The sequence below is a fragment of the Poromitra crassiceps genome (genome assembly GCF_964638095.1).
Source record: "Poromitra crassiceps genome assembly, chromosome: 10".
Classification (NCBI taxonomy): domain Eukaryota; kingdom Metazoa; phylum Chordata; class Actinopteri; order Beryciformes; family Melamphaidae; genus Poromitra; species Poromitra crassiceps.
This window is the reverse complement of record NC_139631.1, coordinates 50079373-50107214: the sequence shown is the minus strand read 5'-3', so window position 1 is coordinate 50107214 and position 27842 is coordinate 50079373. Positions and strand designations below refer to the sequence as shown.

The 27842-nt window shown below is 44.2% G+C and overlaps 1 protein-coding gene across 4 annotated transcripts in view; it reads left to right on the top strand.

Moving 5' to 3' along the window:
- The window catches only part of LOC310783885 (far upstream element-binding protein 3-like), a 208407-nt gene that overhangs the window by 160166 nt on the left and 20399 nt on the right, over positions 1-27842 (top strand). For 2 of the 4 annotated variants that reach the window (XM_083644796.1, XM_083644794.1), the window contains exon 16: positions 14013-14084. The exons of the other annotated variants lie outside the window; for them this stretch is intronic. In XM_083644796.1, coding sequence (XP_083500922.1) covers positions 14013-14084 — 72 coding nt within the window. The remainder of the gene's footprint in view (positions 1-14012; positions 14085-27842) is intronic. 4 annotated transcript variants of the gene reach the window in all.

Sequence of the window (27842 nt, the reverse complement as noted above, 5' to 3'; positions counted from 1 at the left end):
CCACAGTCAAAGCACTTCCATGAGATATCTATATAAAAACGTTTATTGCTTTAATACCAAAAATGAAACCTCCAGTGTCTGTAAGCTAACGCGTTAGCGATTAGCTAATGGCTGGTTGTTGTGTACACTTGTGTAGGCCCCACGTTATGGTTAGACCCGGGAGTTAACATTATAAAACACATTTCCTGGCATATGCAGGTAGTTGGAAAACCTGGGAAGTTCTGAAAATATTTGTCTATTATTGTGTTATTCCAGCTATCGTTATCGGTTGTTAGGTTATAGAAATATGAAGCCGACAAAAACCGGCAAAACAGACAAGCGTCTAATGCTAGTCTGCTTCCATTAAAACCATTGTGTATTAAAATAAACGATAACGTAGCTGGAGTAACTAATAAAACACATTATTTTCTGAACTTCAGTCCCCAACCAACTTCGCGCACCTTTCTCAAAACAATGTCCTTTTTATTGCGGTCCATCGATATACAGTCTGGTAGACAGATCAAGCAGTGTCTTCCTTTTGTTTTACCCATGGTTTTACCAAGCAGTGTCTTCTCTATGTAAAATAGATCTATAAGGTGAAGAGCCTGTCCAGCCAATGACGGCTTGAGACTGGCTGCCACAGCTGTCAATCATCCCTTTTTATATGTCAAATAACTACTTAAAAACAAACTGATCAGAAAAATGACCACTTGCACAGGCATTAGCATGACAATAACCATCTAAAATGATACAACCCACCTTTGGAAAAAATGGGTGACGATACCATGCACCGGGGCTATGCCAGGTTTCGACCTGGCCTTGTTTTTTTATGTAGCCTAGATATGATTTTGTCCAGAATCCCATATATCGTCGCTGTCGTTCCAGGACCTCGAATCTCCAAAACAGCAACTTTTCAGGAAGTTAAAAAAACCTGTTTGCTCTTAAAATACTGAACCAAACGTCGTCAAAGTTGGCACATGTCTTAATTATAGTTAGTTTCCCGCTGAATGTGTCATTACTTTATTAATATCTTACCTGGATAAGCTCAAATTATGTTGTTTATATTATCAGTCCGAGTTGGAAGCACTCTCTCCCGGCCAGTCAGGCGGGAGAGAGTCGTATGCTCATGCACGAGCCCCAAGCTCCGAGCCGCGGGGGCGCGCGCAGCAGCAGCAGCAGTGCTCTGAGGAGCCTCTCATGGCCGAGGCGGGGGCTTTCACATGGGATGAGAACAGTCTGACATTTCCGCAAACAAATCTCATCGCAGTTTAGCGCACATGTAAAATATAACGCTATACTACGACGTGACAACGTGACAAAGCTGCTCTAAACACATCGGCTACTATAATATATTTCCCTGCATCTCATACTGAGATTAGATCGGTATTGAGTTTGGACAGACTGAATGGGCCGAGGAGGAGGAGGAGAGCTCTGCAGCTCTGCCCTGCGCTGCGCCCTGAGAGACACTCACCTCGCTCCGACTATAGCAGGCTACTCAGCTACTGCAGCCTCACTGACGCTGTGCCCCTGTCTGTGAAAAGCGTCCTGTCCAGTCGCACCTTCGCAAACAGATGCGGGATTCCTGCAATCCTGTACCCAATCACTGATTGAGCAGAAAAATCGCACACCAGCTATTTCTGTCTGTGTTTGTTTGTTGTTGCTCCCTGAGGATTACAGAGCGCTCCATGCAGGATGCTGTTTCGCCAGCCGGGGTCTGGGAGGAGGGAGGGGGAGAACGCAGCCTGCAGCTCTGCGCTGAGAGGAAAACTTTTGCACAACTTTTAACAAGAATCACGAAAAGCCCCCAAACGAAAATTAAAAACGGATTTGATGGCGCGGTTTATCGCAAGTTGGACGAGGGAATGACGTGGAGAAATCTCGCATTGTGATTACATAAGCTGAGAGCTGGGCTTTTGTCCTCACTGTGCTGTGTGCTGCGGTAACGAGCCTCGCGTCACTAGTCTCTCCTAACGTAAGATAGACAAGCCACACACACACACATGGGAGAAAAATAATTAAATTATTTATGGGACGGCATTAGCTCGGGAGGTAGAGCAGGTCGGCCAATGACTCAAGGGTTGGCGGTTCGAATCCCGCTCCCTCCCAGCTGTTGTCGTTGTGTCCTTGGGCAAGACACTTAACCCTCATTGCCTCGTATGAATGGGTATGAATGTCTATGAATGTTGGTGGTGGTCGGAGGGGCCGTAGGCGCGAAATGGCTGCCACGCTTCCGTCAGTCTTCCCCAGGGCAGCTGTGGCTACATCACCCGTAGCTTACCACCACTGGTACGAATGGTGTGAATGAATAATGATTCCTGTGAAGCGCTTTGGGTGTCTAGAAAAGCGCTATATAAATCCAATCATTATTATTATTATTATTATTATTATTATAACATAGAAAACAAAAGAGGCCCAAGGCAGCTCCCCTGCGGGACCCCGCCCTCAAGGACTCTACTGCTCGATAGAGCTCTGTTGAACAACACCAGGGTAGGAAATTAACTTTTTTTAACGGGGGCTTTTTTTGCCCCTGTGAAATATGTTTCGGGAGCATTTTGTATAATTTCCAGGGTAATTTTATCAAATGTTGGGAAATAGGCTATATTAGTTCTTTTAAAATAACGTGCCTTATGGTAAAAGACAAAATAACATAACATCAAACAAACAAGGGATTTATTTTTTTAAGCTTTTTCACACACAGAACCTTTTAGAAGCATTTTTTGATAGGTCAACAACACCATTCAAACACTCCAAATGAAATGCAAATTGCAAATTGTTGTGATGGAGCCTGGAGGAATTCAAGCCAAGGTGTTACAACTGTTCCTTGTTACAACTGTCCCTGCTCTCCCCTAATTATCTGTTGTGTGAAACGGGGTAACAGTTTAGGCATGCTGTGTTTGTAAACTAGGGACACATCATCACACATGGGCTAATCTAGTTTTATTTGGCGTTTTCAAGGAAGATTTGGACTTTTGGGATTAATTATAAGGACTAAAACATCAGCAGGAGAGAACAACTAACTTTATCGCTTCTGAGGCAAGTTGGTGTGCATGGTGAGTGTTGTTGTGGTGTCTGTATTTTTGCTTAGCGTTAAGCTGCTGCTTCATTATGCAGAACGTGTGTAGATTTGACTTAACTTCTAGATGGGAATGTAATGTATTGATCGTGATATTGTGGCATGTTGTGGCAAGCAGTGTGTTTTGATGTTTATTGACTCACGTTAACGTTACTTGCGTTGTGTCTGCCCCCTCTCTCTCGGAGAGGGTTCGAGTTATAGTCAGAAAGCTATGGGGTCCCCCTAAATTGGTGCCCCCCAGAGGGGCCCGCTGGGAAAAAATTGGGCAGGTTTTTTCTCAAATTGTGTCCGTTTGAAGCCAGATTTAGAGGAATATCTAATTTTAAATTAACATTCGGTTTAGACTGTTGTGTGATGTTATTATTCAGTCTTACTCTTAACCATCAATTTGTTCCTTTTCTCACTCACTTCCGCTCCGATAGCTATATAATGCCGTGATATTTACTTATTTGCATCTGATAAAATACAACAATTTAATTTGACAAATGAGACAAAATTGCTCAACTTAAATGAACATTTATTTAACTCTGTCTCTGCACTTATAAATCAAAAACTACAAAAATAAATACATAATGCTTATACATACATATACATAATGCAAATACAATTTGATTTCCGAGCAGTTCTCTGGACTCCGCAAGAAACGCTATCTAAAAACAAGAAGAAAACAGATGAATGGGACAGCCATCCCCTACGCTACTGTTGACGCTACCGTTGCATAGCAACAACAGACCGGAAGTAACCAGAGGAGGCTAACCTTATGAACAAAATAATGTGCACAGGTAATCAAGAACTTGTGAATGAAAAATAAATTGCACCTAACAAACAGCAGCATAGTTCAGCAGATACAGTAGCAGCATCTTGTTAGGACAAAAACAACTGTAGGCTTAATACTTACAAAATGAAACGTCTCAGTCTCCTCTCCTCTCAGCTGTGTCCACGACATCATCAGACCATAACGTTAGCTTACCTACTAGCTAGTAGCAACCTAGCTGTTGCGCTAACAGGTCATTGTCCGTTGTCTGAAGCCGTTCTTTGTTTCTTTCTGAAACCGAAGCTATCCAGGCTTGTACATCCCGTTGGCAGCTTCAGCCTTTTCTTCGGTGGCATGGTAACACTATACTAAAGATTAATAATATCTTGTTGGCTCAGGCGGCTGTTTACATCACGTGATGGTTGCATCTTGTGGCTTCTTCTCCCTGCAACTCGGTTGTAGAACACGCGCTCATGGGCGGCGCATGGTGGCTTGGAGGTGAAATGCAGCCTATTTCACACAACAATTCAAACGGTTGTTTTGGGAAAACTGAAAACATGTTTCTTATTTAGCCTATTTATCTAGTTAACATAAATAATACTAATTCTTATACCGAAAAATGTGTTATTTGGAAAAAAATAAAAAAGTTATATTTGTGGGGGTCCCACAGGTGTTCTGGACTATCTATGGGGTCCAAGACACCATAGGTCCCCCCATAACTCGAACCCTGCTCTCGGACCTGGGTCTGTCTCTCTCTGAATGGTCGGGTTATTTGTGTGATACATTTAACCTCGTATCAATCCGTGGTGTTGATGTTGCCAATGCTCGAAACGCCCACATTGTAACAACGTTAAATTGCACTCCACTGTTTGGCCTTTTTCTTCCTTGATCTTAAAATAAGTCCACACCGCATGAGAGCGCAGCGCTGCTATAGGTCTCACTCAAGTAGGCTACTGTTCACATGCTGTTCAACTTGCGTTCAACTTGCGTGATAGTTTGGCCATTTCAAGTCACGGTTTTGTTTTATTTTACGGGGCAAAAAAATCCCCCGTCATCCCAATTCCAAAGGCAATTTAACATTTTTTAGTGGCAAAAATCGAATTTCTGACCCTGAACAACACCCTCTGTGACCTGGCAGTTAAGTAATTCCTAAACCACATAATAACTGACAAATTTGGAAATTAAAATTTCATGATCAATCACGTCAAAAGCCGCACTAAAATCAAGTAGTACAGTACCAACGAGTTTAGAGTTGTCAATAGAAGAGAACCAGCTATCAGTCATTTGACTCATTGCTGTACAGGTGGAATGACCAGGCTTTTACGCATGTTGGAACACAGTACTTAAGTCATTGGTAGAGAAATAAACTTGTATTTGCTCATGCACATTTTTTTCTAACAATTTACTAAGTACTGGCAGAATGGTAATGGGCCTACTGTTGGGACCACAGAAGGTAGATTTTGTGTCTTTAGGTAGTGGAATTATTTTTCCTTCCTTCCACAATTCTGGACACACCACTGATCAGACATATATTAGAAATGTGACAGATAGGTTTGGAGACATGTACAGCAGAAATGCTCAGCAACTTGCTATCAAGCTGGTCTGTGCCGGCAGACCCACCAGCAGGCAGAGAGCTTAACATCATTTCCAAATTAAAGGTTATACATTTTGAGCAAAGATGACTAAAAAGTCACTGTTGGCAACAAAAAAGGTAGAGCCAATATATACTTTAAAAAGTAGAATACTGTATCCAAATTGAGAAATAACAAGTAATCTATATTTTACCTTTTACATACATTTTTTCAAACTTAATCTGGGGGGGCGGGGCAGGGGGCGGGCAATGCAGAAATAACATAGGCTATTTCAGCCATCAAAGTTAACCCATCTGACCACTGCTGTACACTTCAACCGACCCAAACACGGTCAAAAGGGATCATCAACGCAGATGTGACAGCATAGGCCAGCACCACCTCAGGCTCAACATCAAAGACATCATTTCTCAAATTTTGTTCTATGCTCAGGCATACTCAATCCATAGTCCTGCACAGTTTCTCTGTCAACAAAGAAAAAAGATGACAAGCCCACATCCCCATCCTGGCCACTTATAATACAACACATCCTTATCACAGACTTTAACGTCTGGTGAACGACCCATGACAAAGGATGAGCAGCACTATAATTTGGATGTTCTGTAGTTAGTTTTTGCAGGACCTGAGTGAACACTTTGGTGGACATGAGATTTGTATGCTGATCAGTCTGCACAGACTTTGACAAACCACACATAGAAAAAAAAAAACAGAGCCTTGTCAAGATTTTCAACCTTCAGATTGCGCAACGGTACTGACTCTGGACAACGATCTACATTTGACTTTACATGCGTTCCCTCGGGAACCATAAATGAGTCAGATAGATCTAATACATCATCAAAATGAAACTTATTTTGTCTCTAATTTAGCCTTAGCTTGGTATGCCTTTACTGTCTCTTCAGAAAAAATAAATACATCGGACAAGTCCAAAACATCATGAAAGTCATGCGCCTGTGCGCATGACAAAGCATAGTCAGTGAACAGCCTATCTTCATTCACTTCACAAGACACAATCACAGGTTCGTTTATACTCTCAATAGTAGGCAACACTTGATCACTATATCTTTCACATTATCCTCTCCACTCACAGTAGAAGACAATACATAGAGAAATGTACAGGTTCCTCTATAGTCCCACTAACAGGAAACACTTTATCACCAGCCAGATCGTAGTCTCTTAGAACAGACAAGTTGGCTTCCGCAATTTTCAAATGCTTCTGCCATACCGTCTGTACTTCGTGAGGGAGAATCATGCACCAACCGGAATGGGAAGCAGAAAGGCGGGTCTTCCGCTCATTAGTCCAATAAGATTTTTTTTTCGTGGACACACGTGTCGTGATTGGTCAGATTTTGTCGAACTTCCTTCCAGTCTGAAGGTTTTTTTCCCAACTTCCTTGTGCATGTTCTGGGGGTGTAACGCACAGACTGTATAGCTGCATTCGCCGGATGTAGATGAGACAGTCTGTTTTAAGAGACTAGCCAGATCATGACCCAGAATCAACGCAATCCCACTCATTGGCAACTGCATAAAGCCACTTTTACAGACCCGGTAACTAGCAGTGGCACTGTGTGCAATGGCGCACTGAGCACCCTCATCTCCAGTCCGCAACACAGCGTCATAACCACAAGACGTTTCTTCAGAGAACGGCAAAACACTCTCCAGTAACAACGACTGAAAAGCTCCCGTGTCACGAAATATCTTTACAGGTACCTGGTCTGTCTCCTCCCCTGACAGCGAGTCTGAGCCCTTGGAAATAAAGGGGCAGCAGCTAAACGCCACCTCATCACCGTCGATCTTTCTGAATGAAGACAGAGAAGGCACCACCTGCACAAACCCCACAGTTCGCATCAGCATCAGCTTCTGCTTTTTCGGACACCCCGCAATCAAATGCCCCACCTCATTACAATAATGGCAACGGCGCTCCCATCCATTACATTTTGAGTGTGGCGGACTCGAAAACGACTGATTTTGTGACACATGATCCTTCCCACTCCCCCCTGAGGATGAGAAAGACCCATTACACTCCGAAGATGCACTACTATTACCATTACGCACGTGTGTGGAGTGTGCGCAATCCTGACGCCTGGAGTCCGCACGCTCCCAAAGCTCGCTCTGTGTGTTAACTCATACTCATCAGCCAACACACCTGTTCTGGACACAGTACTAACCTCTCGCTCATTCAAATAACCAACAACCCTTTCAGGCACACAGTTTTTAAACTCCTTTAACAAAGTTGGGCAAAGTCCACGACATAACACGCTGCACACCATTTATCAAACAACATAGTTTTCTCACGCACAAACTCACCGTAAGATTGGTTGGCAGATTTCAGCACGGAGCGAAATTTTTGCCTGTATACCTCTGGAACTAGTTCATAGGCACGTAAAACAGCCGCCTTCATTTTATCATACTCAGTAGAGATGCGCGGGCTGCAGTTATAACCGCGCTGGCCACGGATATCGCCCTGCGGGCGGGGCGGAACATAAAAATTAACATTCTGATTAATAGCGGATGGGTTGCGGGCGGGTGAAATGATGTATCATTAATGAGAAATATTAATTACCTTATCTAGTCTATGAACTAGTGATGCGCGGGTCAGGGTTTTTTAAAGCCCGCACCAACCCAACCCGTCATCGGAGCCAGTCTGCCCCGTTAAAATATCTGAAAACCCAGAAGCCAACCCAACCCAGCAGCCCGCAAACGGCCAATTTAATGTAATATGTGTCTGGACTCAAGATGAGCGCAGCAGAGCTCTCCAATGTGTCCAAACTCGTCTCTCTCCTTCTCTCTCTCACAGACAGACACATACATGCGTGCCGGTGCGCGACTGGACAACACGCTCTGGATGCGTTGCGCGGCTGCTTTCAATCATGTCGTTGAGTTCTTTGTGCTTGTCGGTGCTACAAACTCGGCTATTATCGATCTTTCAATTGGTCACGTAGCCTACTCACGTTGCAGTAAAATTGACAAATAGATCACAGTCGAGTCCACACAGAAAATCTGCAGTGGCATTCGTTTTATGGACACTTCAAATAATATACAGCTAATAACCCTCATTTGAAGCGTTTCTTTACTACTGCAACAGGTGCACTGCAGACGGCTTCAGACTCGCTGATTGTGTGTACGTGTCAGAGAGTTCACGTCTTAATAAAGGGTTACTCTGAAAGTTTCACTGCTCTAACTAAATTATTTAATAATATTGCTTTGTCACGTTCTGAGCCTGCCCCGCCCGCACCCGCCATATTTTCATAATTTGCCAACCCAGACCGCCTGCGGGGCGGGCCAGCCCGCGGGACCCAGCGGGTTCTGGGTGACCCGCACATCACTACTATGAACGTATTTTAAGCTTTATTTTTCGTCAGGCACATGTTAGCCGCCTATATAGTTAGAAAGCAAGTACCCCGGAAGGACCCAAAGCAGTGTAAACAAATAGCCATGTGTCAACGTTCGATGGGGATATGCCTGCTGTTACTCTTACTCTTATATGGTCAATGATGTCACCAGAACGAGGAACTTCAAACAGGAGTCTCCACTGATTTAGATTCATTCATTTATTTAAAGAATGGGACTTTACACATTAATGAACAGTACAGCCGTACAGTAAATATGCCAGGTTATAGCCCAAGGGCTAGTTTCCACCTGTAGTCCCATGGCAGGTTGATGTAAACTGAATAGCTGGGAGAGAAGATGCGCTCGTATTATTTTCCCATACAGGTCAATCCAGTCTTGATCTAAACTTAAAGCTATAGCGTTAGTTAGCCTAGTATGCTACATGGGCAAGTGCTGGACTGGATTATAATACAGCATGGACGTTTATTTGGAGTCGACTGCAGCGATCGCACCGAGGGCAACAGAAACAGTAAGTTCATCTACCCAAATCGCTCATTTATAGCGTTGTGAAATGTCGGGTGCATGGTGGGCGCAGATCAATAAATAGTATGAAATAATTTGCGCAGATTTATGGCGGGCGGACGGTTCATGCATACACGCGGATTAGGGTGGCATAAAAGCTCATCCGCGCATCTCACTATCCTCTACAGATAAACCTGTGCAGACCTCCTGAGCTTTTTCCACTAATTTACACTGCAAGAGCAAGCCCCACTTATCCCTTGGCAACTTTAAAGTACCAGCAATGCACTGAAAATGAATCCACCTCTTCCTCCCGAAATGGTGGAAGCAGATTGATTTGTCGGCCAACATGGAACTCCTCTGGGTGTGTGGTAGCAGGTATATTGACCACCAGAGCACTACGCTGGCTGAGCGGATCTCCCGTCAGGCTCTCTACCCGCACGGGTGTAGCTTGAGCGGCTTTATCTCTGGCCTCTATTTCACGGATCCGGAGGTGAGCAAGCTCAACCTCCTGCCTCCTGTTCTCCAGCTTAATTCGCTCAATTTCCAGAGCCAGATCTAATTGCTCTTTGCTAACCCCTGGCCCAGATAGAGGGTAAGCAGAGGATGGGTGTGTTGCAATATTTCTAGCGGTGCCATCCACTGAATCATCCAACTCCTGACCCTCCGGTTTCTGCTCCATCTCGGATCCGGGAGCCTTGATTATTTTTTTATCCACCAACACCTCTACCAATGCCTTAAGCACCTCTGATTTCTTTTTCCCAGTTCCAGGCACGGCAATATCAAAATGCTGGGCAAGTAAGTAAGTAAGGCTTTATTTATATAGCACCTTTTAAAACACAAGGTTACAAATAAGAAAGTCAGAACTATGAAATAACAGTGTATCACACTATAGAACAGTAAAACGGCCAAACCCTTCTTAAAGCCAGTGTATTTTGTTATTTTTAAGATATTTCATGTGTTGCTGGGTTTTACCCTGCTCAGCTGATTAGCCACAGTGTTCGCAACTGTATTATGTTGACAAATGACCTTATTTTGGTCTCAAAGTCCTAAAAATAAGCTGTTGATAAGAACAGGTCATGACGTCAGACATTATGGTTGTCTTAACACATTCACTGCCAGCCGTTTTTCAAAACTGTAGTTAGCTTCTGCCAGAGGGGTTTTTTGAGGATTCTGGCTCATCTTTCAAGAGCCGAGGATTCGTTTCTGTTAGGATTTTGTGAACACACAATATCTCAAAAGAACTAATAGAATGTGTGCTTTCTCTGTCTAAAAGAGTTAGTTTGTAGAGTTAGTAGTTATGTAAGCATTAGCAGTTGAATACAGCATGGTTTCAGCGTCTGTAAATTTATTCTGAGATAAACGGCTTTTTGTGAAATTCGATAGAACAGTCACTTTAACCATTCATTTTTGGCATCAGTAAGACGTCAGACATCTAAACAATAGTTTTGAACAGTAATTTCCTCCATAACAGCAGGAAACACCCCTCTCCTTCAAACTCCTCCCTCCGTGTGTGTTCTTCTTGGCTGCAGCGGGCGTGTCACAAGCTCGTTGCTGCTGCTGCTGTAACCTCGCATCACCAGGCTCACTGCTTTGCTGCTGCTGTGCCTGGCGGCCGCTGGGCAAGTCTGGATGGATGGGCTCGCTCGTTTCTTGGGGTTCTGAGAGCTTTGATGAAGCTTTTGCGATTCTTGTCTTATTTATGCTGCGTGTTTCAAAGTGTGTTCCACCCGTAATCTATTATGCAAATTTGCAAAACCCCACCGCCAGCTCCCAAGCGCGAAAGCGTTTTCGCCAATCCATTTTCATGAGAATGGCTTCCTCACACTGCTTTTTGCTTGCCTTCCTCTAGAATGGAGAGCACTGTCGCCACTTGGGGTCGTACACTGGGTTGTACACGTTCGGTCGCTCCAATATTTTTATAGGAGACGTGGGGGGCATTGATCCACGTAGCACCGTCAAATTTTTTTTTTTTTTTTTTTTGACGTCTCAACTCGTCATTGGCAGTGAACCGTTGGAATTTTTTTGACGAGTCAACTCGCCATTGGCAGTGAACGTGTTAATGAGTGACATATGATATTCGGATAATACATTACAGTATGCAGTTACAATAAATTGCTGGCATTAGCTAGCTGTTAGCTGTGAGCTACGTTTGCTAAGTGTTCGCCAGGCTCAACACGCCACCGATACTAACCTTTAAGCAATTCTAGTCATGCTCTTTCCATATAGCCCACCAGCTTTGATATCTGTTGACTAGTTGTTGATATTACAAAAATATTGTGGCTCCAAAGTAATGTTTTTATGGAGATATGGACAGACTGTCATGGCGCCGACTGTTTCCAGTATATCCGGTCTGGGCGCAGACAGAGTTGAACAGACACACAGAACAGCGCTGCTGGCATTGTGCTGCAGTGGAATAATGGGCAGGTTCGCGCACATGTACGTTTTCATAGAACATCAACCTTGTACAGGACAAACTGACTAGAGGGCGGCTTTAAAATCATTTTCATTCCCTTTTGCTCAACCAAGGAAATATTCTAATAGAGAAATGAAGTGCTGCAGTGCTGTAGCACATAATGTAAGATTGACTATTACATGTCAATAACATAAGTGTAACCCAGGCAGGTTCTTTTCTGTAGCTACAAATTACAGATGTCCCTTAAACGTCTCACAGCGTCTATTTACCATGCTCGCTAAACGCCCTGTGCAGGCTACTGCTACGCTGATGACTGAGGGAAACATGAGTTTGTTTATTCACTGCGTCTGATGTTGTTTTAAACGAGGACATCCACATCTTTCTTTTAAGGGCACCGTGGCCAGTTCAGAACAGGGCATGCCAAACTGGCCGTGTGGATCGTTCATTTTAGAAGGGGCATTACGACCACACTGCGGGGCATCCACGACACTGTTCGTTTGACTGTGGTGTAATTCCTGCCCTGGATGATGCCCCTCGTGGCACTTGGTGCCCTACACACAGCGCGTGATGCGCGTGTGCCTAGCCACAGCACTGTACACACACACGCACACACACGCACAAGCATGGGAGGAGTACTATAGACACACACAGACAGAAGCCACACTATGTCTGTTGAATCAGGTCCAGACATTCCCTGGAGTTACATGATATAAAACCCTAGCCTGATATCAGACTGAATTGTCAATTGGTTACACTCATTTCCATCTTCTAGTCTGAGATTGCCCTCTGTTTAAGTTATTTCTATGAGGGGAATTCCAACCAATCATGAGAGACCAATGTATCGGCCTGAATCTAACGTTGGTTACTTCAGTCAGGAGAACATAAAAAAAACATCTCCCATTTGAATAAATGCGGCCTCGATGGCACATGGCGACCGCAGCCGTTGTTGATATTAACACATTGAGTGCCACAGCGCTTCAGTAAAATTGTCTGCAGCCTGTGCCAGATTCACTTCCATTCAGTTGAAAACAGCTATAGAATTTTTTCTATTAGGGCTATATTGACGGGACTGGACTTTAATGAAACATTGAACACTCCTGCTTCTTCCAAAGAATAAATTTTGTTTCTAGACAGTTCCATTATGAAATGACAGCCTCTGAAAAAAGTGCACTTTCAAGGGTTTTCTGTCGTTTTTTTTTACTTTCCAAGATATAGTCACTTTTATGAATACCTTTTGCACTCTAATTTCGAGCACATTCACTGACTCTGGCTGGTGTTTTCTGATGTCGTGGTGTGGTTTCTGTGCAGCCTGCGTGCCCCCCCCCCCCCCCCCCCCCCCCTGCTCCACCTCTGAGCTGTGGGCTCCTCCCCACACGCACAGAGTTTGTTTTCTCGACTCTGTTTTTGCCCCGGACGGATCCCAGCGCGCATCAAGGAAATGCAAAACGCGACTGAACGAAAAGGCTTGGCCGTTCGGCTTCGGATGCTGGCTTTCTGGCAGGGAAGCGTGTGGAGATAGATAGAAGCATAAGAGCTCAGTTGTGAGCGGGGATGCAGCCGAGCCCACTCTCCGCTGCAGACAGAGCAATCTTTACGGCTCTGGCTGAAGCATGCATCGGTTTCCTCTTTGATCACGTCTTTCCCTGCTGTCTCATGCACAAAGTAAAGGATCTGAGGTGGGTGGCGCAGCTTCCCTGTCGATGTTTAAGGTGGCGCCGTGTGATCCCTTGAAGGGATTCATGCTCACTGGCTAGGTACGACCTTAAACAGCAGAATTATGGAATAATATGAATTATGATTTTAGGACGTCCACAGACGTCCTTGGCACTCCTCGTTACATTTTTTTAGGACGTCCAGAGACGTCCTTGGCACTCAATGTGTTAACGTTCCTCCTCTGCGCACTTGACAATGGCTTAGTCATGCCGTTTGGGCTGTTTATTGACGCTGATTGGCCAATCTTAGTCCCCCTCGTCACTGATTGGTGAATGGCTGGTGAAACCCAGAGAAAAGGCATTTGCATATGATGATGTCCGACCAAGTCATCCAAACTCAACTCTGTGGAGTGAGCGGATTCAAAGCTCTAAACCCGTGCTCCATGTGGGAGGTGTGTGTGGATTTAGTAGAAATTGTGCTGCGGGAATCAGTGTTGATACGAGACAGACATTTAATTACGTTTGTCAATGTAGACTACATCAGACATAGTTTTCAGAAAGAAATTATCTACTCCATGAAAAAACCTTCAACGCATTATTCCGATGATAGGGTTAGAAAACGTGGGCTTGCGATGTGCCAAAAAGTGCTCTGCCAAATAGTGGTTGCAGTAACGTTGGTGTGTGGGTGCGTGTGTGTGTGTAGGTCAGCAGAACCAGCCTCAGAACATGATGACAGACTACAGTAAGGCCTGGGAAGACTACTACAAGAAACAGAGTAAGTCTGTCTGTCTGCCTGTAAGGTCTTATTTTGACCCCTACTGTACAGAGGGCCATATGAGTTCCGCAATGCAGAAAAAATGTATGGAATGAGGGAATTTGGTATTAAAAATGGAATCAACTGTAAAATATGGAATATTGCAAAATGTTCCATAATTTGGCTGAAATTGTAGAGTAGTAGTAGGTAGGCCTAATGATCAAAAGTACAGCTAATCTTTGTAGTAACATAAAATTATTGTAAAATAGGCTTAGATAAATAATTAAGTTTTGGATTGGGGTGGTCGGTCTTGCGTGGGACCCTTATGTCACCTCACAACTTGGGTTTTCACTTTGAGAAACGTGTCGAAGAGGCTGTCTGACAGAACCAAGTCATTAAAAACATCACACCCAGGTGGTTAAGTAAGCGGTGCAGTTCATATGCTAGTCATAGCCCTTTTCTCAGGAGCGTGGTCTCAGCAGCTTTTCTGCTCCTTGAAGCTTGCTTGTCAACTGGAAGTGATGTCACGCAATCATCTAGTATAATAAGATAATCTTCCTCGAGCAACTGTGATTATATTATTATTAGTGGTGGGACTCGATTATTTATTTATTTTTTATTAATTAGAGGCTTTGTAACTAATTAATCACATTTTAATCGCATATCAATATTTGACACAAGAAGCAACATTTTTCAACTCAAGGACTAACGTTAGCATGATAAGTTAACCTTAGCTCTGGCTTCCAAGCTAGCTGCAACATGTTTAGCATTGAGGTGGTACCGGAGGCTTAAATCTAAACTTCCCATCCACCGGGCCAAGCAACGCGTTCTTATCTGCTTCTTCTGTTTTTGTCATCAGCCTACAGCACAATTCCCACATGTGGAGCTTTGTTGTCTGACGTCACTCAATGCATGTTGTGCATCGGTATGTTCGGTATGCATGGAATTCGTCCCCTGAGAAACATTCCGTGGTCTCTGGAGTCCAAAATAAAGTGCGATTAACACATTCACTGCCAGCCTTTTTTTTTTACTGTAGGTAGGTTCTGCCAGAGGGTTTTTTTGAGGATTCTGGCTCATCTTTCAAGACCCGAGGATTCTTTTCTGCTAAGATTTTGTGAACACACAATATCTCAAAAGAACTAATAGAATGTGTGCTTTCTCTGTCTAAAAGAGTTGGTTTGTAGAGTTAGTAGTTATGTAAGCATTAGCAGTTGAATACAGCATGGTTTCAGCGTCTGGAAATTTATTCAGAGATAAACGGCTTTTTGTGAAATTCGATAGAACAGTCACTTTAACCATTCATTTTTGGCATCAGTAAGACGTCAGACATCTAAACAATAGTTTTGAACAGTAATTTCCTCCATAACAGCAGGAAACCCCCCTCTGCTTCCAACTCCTCCCTCCGTGGGCGTTCTCCTCCGCAGCGTTTGTGACAAGCGAGTGTTCTGCTGCTGCTGCTGCTGCGAGTTTGAGCAGCCTCCCTCCCTGGCAGCGAGTGTGGATAGGGCTCACTTGTTTCTTGGGTTTGAGAGCTTTGATGAAGCTTTGTGCGATTCTAGGCTTTATGCTGCGTGTTTCAAAGTGTTTTCCACCCAGTCTATTTTTGGAATCCCCCACCGCCAGCTCCCAGTGCGATAATGCGCGATGAAAGCGTTTTCGCCAATCCATTTTACAGTAGAGAATGGTTTCCTCGCGCGTTACCCTACAGTTTTGGCTCTGCGTTTCCTAGTGTGGAGAGCACTGTCGCCACTTAGTGGGTCCGTGGAATGGGTTGTACACGTTCGCTGACTCCAATATTTTTATAGGAGACGTGGGGAGCGTTGATCCACGTCCCACCGTCAAAAAAAAAAAAAAAAAATTTAAGCCGAGATAACTCGTCCTTGGCAGTGAACCGTCGGATTCTGTAAGCCGAGATAACTCGTCAATGGCAGTGAACTTGTTAAAATGCGTAATTTTTTTTAACGCGTTATTTTTTCTGTAATTAATTATCAAAGCTAACGCGTTAAAGTCCCAGCCCTAATTATTATAAGATCTCAGTTGCTTGAGTTACATCACTGATGACTAGGGCTGTCCCAAACGATTAGCGTCCCAGGTGGGAATCGAACCCAGGACCTTCGAGCTGTGAGGCGACAGCGCTTACCACTGCACCACCATACCCCCCAAACGTTTATTTTCTTCTCGATTAATCTAACGACTATTTTTTAGATTAGTTGATTAGTAACTATTTTCCATTTTAACTGAACCTCAAATTCAAAAGGATTGCTGACAGAGTGTTTCAACTGGAGTAATCTGCAGTTAAGATAATCACTGGCAAATAAATGTTTTTTCATTAGTATTGTACTAACAAACACGTTCCACATAATCCTAATATGCGTGATCAAAAAGTGCATTAAAAGCGGACTGACTTGGTGCTGTCTGTTGCCCATCAACAGGACGCACGCTCTGGGTGTATGTGTACATAACGTTAGGTTTACGTCATTTCCAATTTGCGGAGCAGCACATTGTTGGGTCTCGGGTCTAAAATACTCCCACACTTTCAAGGAATCAAGGAAACTTTATTGTCATATGTAGCAAGCTACAATGAAAGTTAAAAGCCCCGGCCCGATAACTTTGCTGATAGACACCGTACATTTAGTAAAAAAAAACATGGTTAAACAAATTAAAATACAATAAGGCGGCGTTCACACAGGACGTGTATGAACGCTTTGGAAATCATGTCGAGAGCACTTCCATTGTGCACAAAACAGCGCACGGAGCGTTTTTTTGGTGCTTTGTTTTGTTTCCCCTGCAGTCGCGTGCAGTACAGTTCAGGATGCAACGATCACACGGACGGTAGCCAGCTGGTTTTGTCTGTTTAATGTTGTTTACTGTGAACATGAAAGCCAGATTATTGCCAATTCTGGCCGCTACGCCAAAAAAACTAGATGACACCAGCGCTTAAACGCCAGGTGCATTCCTTGAAAGGGGAGCGCGCGTAGCGCGTCCTTACATAGAGAATGAATTGCAGAAAGGCACTGGCAGCTCAACTAAGCGCGTTGGGTGTGAACGCCACCTAAAGGAGCATTCTGGTAAGAACTGCCTGTCTAAAATGTCCATAAAGTGCAAAGTCTTCATATGTACAGTAGTGCAGAAAGGTCTGATAAAGTGCAATAACAGGCAGACAATTTAGAGTTCATGCACTGTATGGCTTGTGGGAAGCTCTTCTTCAGCCGCTCAGTCTTTGTTTTGAGGCTGCCAGATGGAAGCCATTGAAATAGGCCATGATGAGGATGTTGAGTGTCCTTGATTATCCTTTTGGGTCTGGGGCAATAATATATTTTAAGCATTATCATCTTTGTCATTTTGTTTACATATTGGTAATTTCTTAGTGATACGCTCAAAGATTTTCATGTAAATAAATGTCTGTTAACTCATTGAGTGCCAATGACGACAATCGTCGTCAATTCAAATAGTAACGTAGAGTGCCAATGACGACGATTGTCGTCAATTGCGTTTTTTGACGGTGGGACGTGGATCAAAGCCTGATGCATCTCCTGTGAAAGTATGGGGGATGTCGAATGTGTAGAAGCTATTTTACAGACCCATTAGGTGGCGACAGTGCTCTCCAGATTAGAGAAAGGTGAGGAAAAACAGCAGAAGAAGCCCCGTGATGAAACGGAAACCGATGCTGGAGCCAGAGCCGTATAGATTGCTCTGGCTGGAGCTAACGTTAGCTGCGAACAGCAGTCAATCCGCTCCCACAACTGAGCCCCTCTGTCTCTGCTGCATAGTTTCTCCACACGATTAGCCGCCAGAAAAGCAGCACCCGACGCCGAAGGGCCAAACCATTCTCAGCAGTCCGGTTTGGCTTTTCGGTGTCGCGCTGGGAGCCGGCGCACAAAAACGGAGCGCTCTGAAAATAGATGCTGGGTGCGTGTTAGGCTGTGTGTTAGTGTGGGGATGAGTTTCTCCAAGCTCCGCCGGCATGCAGGCTGTGTGTTGGTGTGGGGTTGAGTTTCTCCCAGCTCTGGCATGCAAGCTGTGTGTTAGTGGGGATGAGTTTATCCCAGCTCCATGCAGAGATTCGTCGCCTGACACACGCGAGCAGAGCCACCAGAGACACTCCCAGGAGGAGGAGTTTGCAGTTGAGGGGGGTGGGGGTGCTGTTTTATTGAACGAAATTACTGTTCAGATGTTTCAGGTCAGAAAATATTAGCTTCAGAGTCAGTGATTTGCTTGAAATGCTTCATTTCACAAAAGGCTCATTATCTCAGCTTCTAGTCTGAAACGTCTGTTTTTGGTGAAATCAACCTATCTTCTCCGGCTGCTAACTAAAGAATGGAAAATGATATCAATAAACTTTTTTTTGCTGATGATACAATAGAGTATCATCGTTCTTTGTGCGTGTTCGGCATCCGTTTTCCAAAAGTGGCTGGCACTCAATGAGTTAAGTCACTATCTATCACCAACTGAGTTAGCACAATGGGCATTGAGCCTATGGCCCATTGATGGAAGCCTTTGCATTTTAAGTATTGCAGCATGTGGTGTGATTATCACATTACATTGTGCTCCTAAGTTTAAAATGTTAGGAGCACATAAAGAATTTTAAGGGCACAATGATTAATCTCTGATGCATTACAATTTATTTTAATTAAATTAACGTACCGTATTCTCATGATGCACCATGAATTTTTTACCAGAATGACTCAATGCAGCTTATTGGCTATTGTTGTCATTAAATTATCATTAACCATTTATTTGGTCATCTGTTGTTTGCCTAACATTATGTAATGATTGGTGGTCGTGATTTTGAACGTTCACGTTATTGTGATTAGTGTAGTGACATATCCCACAGTGTGCTGTGAAATGATAACATCAGCGTGCAAACAGTGAAAATCACTGAACAGAGTAGGCCAGGGGTTCCCAAACTTTTCCGTCAAAGTACCACTAGGTACCAAACCAAATTTACCAACCTCCCCCCCTAAAATAAAATTTGCTGATTTAACCATGCAATAGCAGCAGAAAGGCTAAATGACAATATAAGGCTACTAGCTGGTTCAAAACGGACACACACACCTGCCAACATTAGTCTGTGAAAAAGAGGACCCCTTTGAAAATGTTTTTTTCCCCCTCACCAAAATGTATTCTAAATTTGGAGTGTTATTTAGCTACCTTCCTGACAAGCTAGCATGATAGGGTTGGTACGAATCGATTCCTTTGGTCTTCTAGTTTCATATGGTACCAGAAACCTCACTCTGGCTTTAAAACTGAGCCTGCTGCAGCCTCTCAAATTAAATGTTCAAAATTTTGATATTTCCCAAATATCGCGATATTTCTGAAAATCGACCCCATCCGACTTAATGTTTATACCGTATTTCCCCAAATAGTAGCCCGGGCGTTTAATACGCAAAATCGATTTGGACCCCAGGCGTTTAAAAGAACCAGGCGCGTATTTGCTGCAGGCGTTTATTTATTTTTGCACTGACCTGCACCAGGCCATTATTCGGTGACAGTTCCTGTCCAGCATGTTTTTAGTGCAAAGGTATAAGGCATAAGGTCAACATATCCTTACTTACAAACATAGTGCAAAGCAACAAGATACCGTAGAGGTAGGCAAGGAAGGCATCAACATGCCAGTAGTGCACAAGATACTGTGTGTAAACAAGAGGTAGGCAAAGGCATCAACATGTAGTGCAACAATTGTCTAATACAGTAATAAAAAATAAAATACCATACCGGTATACTAAAAATAAATCAAAGCTACAGTACTCTACCTTTTAAATAAAACAGGGCATAAAATTAAATTATGGGACCAAGTACTGTCTAAAACAACAAACCACACCACCATCAAAACAACACAGCAACAATAATATAGTACTCTCAACGCCACTCATCAGTCATCATCATCATCATCATCATCCTCCTCCACCTCCTCCCCCTCCCCCTCATCATCATCGTCCTCAATCACAAGTTCGTTGAGGAACTGCTGTTCCTCGTCGCTCTCATCCTCTTCCTCAGCCATCGCAGCCTGCTCTCTGGCCCTCACGAGCTGCTCTCTCCCTGCCTGGCATGGCTGTCCCTCCTTGAAGCAATGAATGAGCTGGTCCTCACTCCCATCAACTGCCACCGTCAGCCCACACACCTTGGAGGATACCAAAAATCAGCAATCAGCCGTGGCTACCGTGTACACACACACACACACACCTCACTCTCTCACACACACACCGACAAACCTCTCTCTCTCTCTCACACACACACACACACACACACACACACACACCTACCTTAAATGAGCTTATCACACTGTCCCGATCCAGGGCGTCCCAGGCTCTCAGGACCCAGTCGACCAGGAGGCGGCGAGAAGGGGCTCTCAGGTTCCCTGACTTGGTGTAGGACTTGTCTCTATCACCTGCCATCCAGTTGTCGTAGGCGTCACGGAGGTGCGCTTTGAAGGGGCCATTCCACACCACGTCAGGGGGCTGAATGTACTTGGTGCAACCTCCAGGTATTACAGCCTGTGTGACGTTGTACCCCCTCCTCAGCTCGGCCTTCGTGGCGACGCTGATATGGCAGCGGTATGAGTCCCATGCGAGTAGCCTTGGTCCGAAGTGGAATTTCCCCACCACCTTCTGGAGCCATTCCTTTGTCAGGTCGTCTTGAACCACCCGTTCTTGGAGGAAGCTATGACGACCCCGGGGATGCTCTGCATAGCCTTTACATCGCGGACGGCCCCCTTAAACACGATGAAAGGCTTTAGCTTTGTCCCATCCGCTTTGGCTGCCAGAGCCACCGTGATGTGAGCCTTCTCGTGACCGGTGGTCTTGAGCGAGACGGTGCGGGCCCCTCTCGCGTTGATTGTACTTGCACCCACCATGTCAAACCAGACAGCTGTTTCGTCCATGGCAATGATATTCTTCGTCCGGATCTTCTTGCTCTCTATCTGGCGAGTGGAGAAGACGATGAAGTTGACTAGCTTCTCAATCGGAGCGTCCTTCTGAGCTACAGTTGTTCTCCTCCTGAGGGAAAAATTGTTACGTCGGAGGAATCGGTTAAGCCATCCGCGAGTTGCTCCAAACACCTCCCTATCTCTCTTGTCACTCGCCGTGGCGTACAACTCCTTGGCCTTCACGCTAATCATCTTGCGGGAGACTCTGAGGTTCTGTCCACGAGTGTGGTGTATCCACTGGGACAAGTTATTCTCCAGCTCTTTGCTCACTTTCTTTCTCCCTCCACCTGACAAGCGAGCCCGCTTGCCACCTGTAGCCGCCTGCAGGGTAAGTTCACCTTTCTTTTTTTTCCATTCACGGACGCGCTTCGGGTCCACGTTGAAACTCTCTGGCAGCTGCTTCTCCAGAGTTCTGCTCGGCGTATTTCACAACTGCTAGCTTGAACTTCAAGTCAAACTTTCTCTTTTTCTTCCCTCTTACATTATCGTTTTCGTCCCTCTCCTGTCTATTCTCCTCATTCTCCTCCATGTTATCTTCTAAATTCACTTCTCTCGCGTCCGCCATGTTCTGTCCTACGTTCATTCTACGAGTGTACGTTCGTTCTTACGTTCTTACGTTCGTCTGTTTCCGTCTTCGTTCGAACGCCACGTTGCCTTCAAGTGCTGTCAGCAACGTAGTACCGTAATTTCGAGGTTACCTTAAGAAAATGCAAATAATGGCCCCGGCGTTTACTCGGACCGGCGTTTAATACGCAAAATGGGGTCAGACCCCCGGCGGCTATTAGGGACCCGGCGCGTATTTGCTGCCGGGCTATTATTTGGGGAAATACGGTATGTAAAAAGTATTATCTAAAAACTGTTCTCGAATTTATTTATTTGTTCTGCAATTCTCTGGCGGACCACCAGGCGGAGCCCACCACAGTTTGGGATCCAATGGAGTAGGCTATCACCTAACGTAGGGTGACCATATTTTGATTTCCAAACAGAGGACACTCGGCTCTGCCTCGAGATACTTTTTTACATATAGCCTATAATACAAAAAAAAAACTATTTTCAAGTCTTACTGGAAAAATAAATACAAAATTATGAAATAATGTTATAAATAATACCTCTTCTGTATTAGAAAATCTTTTCACAAAATATATCTTACAATATTGTCAATGTAATAATGTAAATAATAAAACCGTAACAAACAAAAAATTAGGCTACTTCAATATTTTTTCTTCTTCATGCGCGACTTCAACAGTGTGGGGCGCTATAACACCATTGACAATGGCTTCTGTCTTAGTGCGAGCGCTGCTGAACTTTTTGGCGGTGTCCGAGTCTGGAAATGCCTTTTTTAGCAAGGCACTAGTGCAATGGTGGACCTGTAGCTGTTGTGGCGTTTCACAGTATGAAATGCGAATGCGCCCTCCACTGCATTCACAGCATCCTCCATTTTCCCGGGTCAAAGAACTTTCAGATCCCCCGCACCTTTATTTGAAAGGGACACATTATGTGCCAGCTTTGCACACAGTGCACTCCGCCTCCCATTTGTCCCGACCGGGACGGTAAGTGGGGAATCTGGTCTTTAAATCGTCTCTAAATTCACACTTACGCTTCGGCATTTTGTAGTAGGAGGCTCAGAGCCCCAGTGCTGCTCCGATGTCAGCTCTCTGTGTTTGTGAGTGAGTGTACACAAGAGCCGCCCACAAGGGAGGCAGCCTCTCACGCAACAGAGTACTATTTAAAGCGCCAGGCACCGTTATGCCTAATGGTCCTGTGAAAACCCGGACATTTTCAATAATTAATAAACCCCCCCCGGACAGGACGTAAAAAGAGGACATGTCCGGGCAAAAGAGGACGTATGGTCACCCTAACCTAACGTTGCTTTCCATAGCCAAACTGTAGCAGGTAGCTGCTCTTAGATGGTGTAACATTAGCTAAAGGACAGCATAGCCATATTGTCAACAACACATTTTAGCGATCTTTGGTAACGTTATTCCCAGAATTTGCTTGGTAGTTTTAGTTAGCGGGATGCTAGCTAACTTTAGCGATGCTAACATTAGAGGCTAACTAATGTTAGCAATGTCATTGTCATGTCAGCCAGCTAATGTTAGCCAGAACTCATCATGTCTGCTGAAGCTGTAGCTTTGTCTCCCGCGTACAAAACCATCGTCTGACACATTTTAATTCCATCTGTTTTGTGACTCCGGTCACGCCATGGATCTGGATGGCTGGCTGCAGACAGTCCTGTGTTCCACTAGCGATGAGAACAATATGACTTCCAGTCGGATTTTCAAAATAAACCTATTCTCAGTGCCCAATTCAGCCTCCCTCTTTGTGAAGCCTATGCGGAAATTGCATTCTTTCAAATGGCCAGTGGGGGGGGTCGCAGTTTGTGTAGCACTCCCCAGGAACATCCATTCAACTCTATGGGAAACGAGCCAACTTCTCTCTCGGTCTATGTCTTAAATAAACACTTTCCAAATGAGTTTATGGTCTGAAAAAACAATTTCAAGTCTTTTTCATGCTCTCACATCCTCCGTTTTCTAAATGATAGCCCCATTTCGAGGAAAATAGGTGATATACTTGGGATAATGAGAACAGTAATACTTCCGCCCGTTAGAGGCAGCAACGTGCCGCAAGGCATCTAGTCTGCGGAAAGTACATGAATAAGAAATTCGTTAAGAAACCTAGCAAACAATGCTAGCAGATAGCAAGTCATAGTTTAGCAAATTATCAGAAAATAGCGTTACTTTATGATATTTTAATAATGTTAGTAGACACACGTAACTGTATAGATAGCATACATGTAACGTGGCGCTCATAACATGGCGGACCATTTAACGTTATCTAACGGTATATAAAGTAACGTTAAATGGTCTGCCCATGTTATACAGTAAGCGTCATAAGGTTATGTTAACGTGACATAACATCACAAGTTTTTGAAAAATTGAATGCTGTTGGTCGTTTGTTCAATTTGCTCTTCTGTATGGTATTGGACATTTAAAAATGATACACACTTGTCTTGAGGCATCCGCCAAGCTCAGAAATTTAATATGTCATCCATATTTGAAAACATACTTTATCGGCTCGATAGAACTCAACATAGCCTAAGGTCTTGCACGAATATGTCTTCTGGTAAATTAGGCATATATAGATAATCTACCAAGCAACACTTGACACAAATATAGGTAATCATTTCACAGCAGTCCAGCCCACCATGGTGGATAAGTAACCATTCTTAGCCTATGTGTAGCCTATGTGTATGCCGAATTGTTACAGATAACCATATGTCAATAAATATAAAGCATTCATTGATTTGAAGCAGTCGGTTGGTTCTCCATCTTCACATTCTTCTTCCTCTCGTCATTTGGTCCAAGCTGGTTCACTCGACATCCAACGATCTTTATCACATCTTATTAACAACCTGCCTGTTCTGACCAGACAACTATAATGGGCTCGTTCTGTGATATTTGCGGTACATTCGGGTACATGATTTACCTTAGTACATAGCCTACACAACAAGGTTATTTGTTGGCAATGTTTATTGACAAAAGCACACTGGCAGATACATACCAAATGTAATGGTTCAAAGTAAATCTCTCAAAGTCTCAAATCTGTCAGCATTATACAGTCTATGGTCAGCATTTGGCTCGTGTTTTTGCAGTATCCTAGGTTGAACAACTGATGATCAGCAATATTCTCGCAGTAATATGTTAACGTTACCATTATAAGCCCAGGAGAGCAGAAAATTATATAATGAGCCATGCACATGGGTATTAAAACGTAGCATTAATTTTCACAAATCATTTGACCAGGGGACAATGTGCCTCTGTTGTGTTTTGCTGTTCCTGCTCCACCATGGTACTCCGGCGGCCATCCCTTGAAGAAACAAATGACACCGTGTTATATTAATCACTAACATTAACGCCACCAAATTTCAGTTACAGTATAGCAACGGTGCTCGCCACCTTGCTCGCATATTTACATTCGCACACAGTGCTAATCGAGCTAGCATTAGCTTACAAACATGAACATCACTCAAACAGTCCAACATAGCAGAGCACCAAGTGCGTGATCAAATCCACCTCAGTTATAAAGTTTAGAGTTTGCCCATAGATATAATAAGTATAATAGCAGTTTACCTTGTGAAGGCTAGCAGCAGCTAGCAGGCTGGAGGCTCACACCAGGCTCACACCACACCATGGTCTCTTGGCCAGGCCGCGGACAAGACGGTGGTCGGCTGGCTGGACTGCTATTCGCCCATACCTTCGGGCTAAAAGTTATTATATTTGTTTTCCTGGACCATTTCACCACTGCAACCAGCCAGCCAGCGAGCAAGCTAGCAACCAGAAGCGAACAACAAGATGGCAGTCACTTCAAGCCTGTGAGACAAATTCGGAAACTCCCCCGGCAGCCGCTAGGGGCAGCCGCCCCCTTCCCCGTACTTCCGTGTAGAATTAATCCATTCAACCAATCAACGATGAGCAGGAAGCAGGAGATTCAAGCCTCATTTTCTTCTATCAAAACCCAATGGGTCACGTCACGCTCACTTAATCCATCTATTATACTATCAATGCCTATTCTACACAAATCTCTTTCTGTGTGTGCCTGATGAGGGGGGGGAGATTGACACAGCGTGGTGTGGCACAAGAGCGGGGCGGGTCTTTGCAAAAGCCCATGGCTGGAGAGGGAAAAAATAAATAAAAGATGCTACAAATGCACGTGCACTGGTGAGTGACATAACGTCACACACACACCCTCTTCCTTTTTGCCTCGATCCAGACCCAAATCTCGGGTGACATCACAGTGAAGCAGTTGCAAATGCATTCCTCACACACACACAACTGTCCGACTAACATCACTTCCGTCACAAATTGTGACTAAGATATGATGACAGTTGCTCGACTGACATCACAGTTGAGGAATTGCAAATGCATTCAACACACACACACAACTGCCTGAGTGACATCACTTCCAGGTGACTTGTTAAGCCTAATTTATACTTGGATTTGAAATTGGAAAGTGACGCACAACACATGGTCGCCGACAAAGTGCCATGTTGCTGCATTTATGGTTCAGTGAACATTCTCCTCGGCACAACGGTCACGTGACACTCGACATAGAGGACGCTATATGTATAGAGAACTAGCGCAGACAGCCAAGAGAGTATGCTGGTTTGTTTATGTCTAGCCTGACATCGCCAGACCAATTCCCAACTGTCAAAGCAAATTAAACATGAGCTCATACATTCGTCAGGTTCCCAGGCAGTAATAAAACCGCTACAGTGAAACCACGTCGGACATAAACAGGCAAGATGTAATGTACTTGGCTGCAGCCGCATATTCAAGATTCAAGATTCAAGATTTTTATTGTCACTCCATGGTACAAGTATCACATGTGAAATTCTTGTGCTGTGGACTCCGTTTACGACATAGTACAAATAGGCAATGAGCAATAGGCAATAAGAAATAGGCATCAATAAGCAATACTAAGCAGCAATAGGCAATGAGGCAGAATAGCGATAAGACAAGTCAGTGGCATATTCATTGCACATAGGTGCACATGTCATGTGCATACGTTAGACGTGTTCGGACATTTTAATTTGACGTATTTGACATACAGTGCAAATAGCATGTACCTTATTAAACATACAATTAAACATTAGGCATTGTGCATACGTTAGACGTGTTCAGACATTTTAAATTCGACGTAATTGACATGCAGGTGCAAATAGCATGTACCTTGTTAGACATACAATTAAACATTAGGCATACATAATGGTAGCAGCTGCAGTACGGTACGGTACGACTACTACACTATTTGTGTATGTTAAGGAGTCTCGTGGCCTGCGGGAAGAAACTGTTCCTCAAGCGATTTGTGCGTGCTTTTGGAACCCTGTATCTCCTCCCTGAGGGTAACAGGGAGAACAGGCTGTTGTGGGGATGGTTTGTGTCTTTGATGATCTTCAGGGACCTCCTAATGACAGACAAACACACAAATCACCTCCTCTCTCTCTGGGAAATTGGTCACGGTGTTCTTTGTTATTTTCACGAAGTCATACATCAAGGACAGGCTGATAAAAATAACGGGGACACATTTTCATATTCATTTCAATACAGCGAAAACCAAAACAAGGAAGTCAACCCCGCGTGACTTCTATCTACCCAATCACACTTGTGCGACACTATATGACGTAGTCAGCAACATTACAAATGTCACTTGGTAGGAGACACTATTCGGCGACACATCACTTCACACACACACCCTCTTCCTTGTTGCCTCGACGAAATCCAGAAATCTCGGATGACATCACAGTTGTGCAAATGCATTCAATACACACAACTGCCTGACTGATCACTTCCGTCACAAACTGTGACTGAGGGGCACTTTACACGAGGACGGTTTCCTATGGAAACGGGGAATTATTGTATCGTTAGTGCCTCCCGTTAAGACGGCGACGGCGAATTCGCTCTTAGGAAACGACACATTTTAAAACCACCCTCCAGAGTGAAATTCTTGGTGACGCTCCCCGCTGAGCGCTCCATGTAATCACTTTGGAACGGCACATTTCAGAAACTCTGACGTGCCTGCACAGGCGACACACGCGATGCCGTGCGCGAGTTGGCAACGAAGTTTGGCAACACTCAGAATTAAGCTACACTGCGGCCAACTTCAGTTACATAGCGTTACTGCTGCGAGGAGCCGATGGCTGTACCCGGTCGGCATTTAACGTTAGTTACAAAAGCAGTCGACAGTGTTTTCTCACTGCCAGTAGCAGTAGGGTGACAGATCACAGTCAGCGCTCCCGGTCCTCGCTGCTCATTAAAGATTTCCAATAGGCGTTATTCTGATAAACTGGTCACATA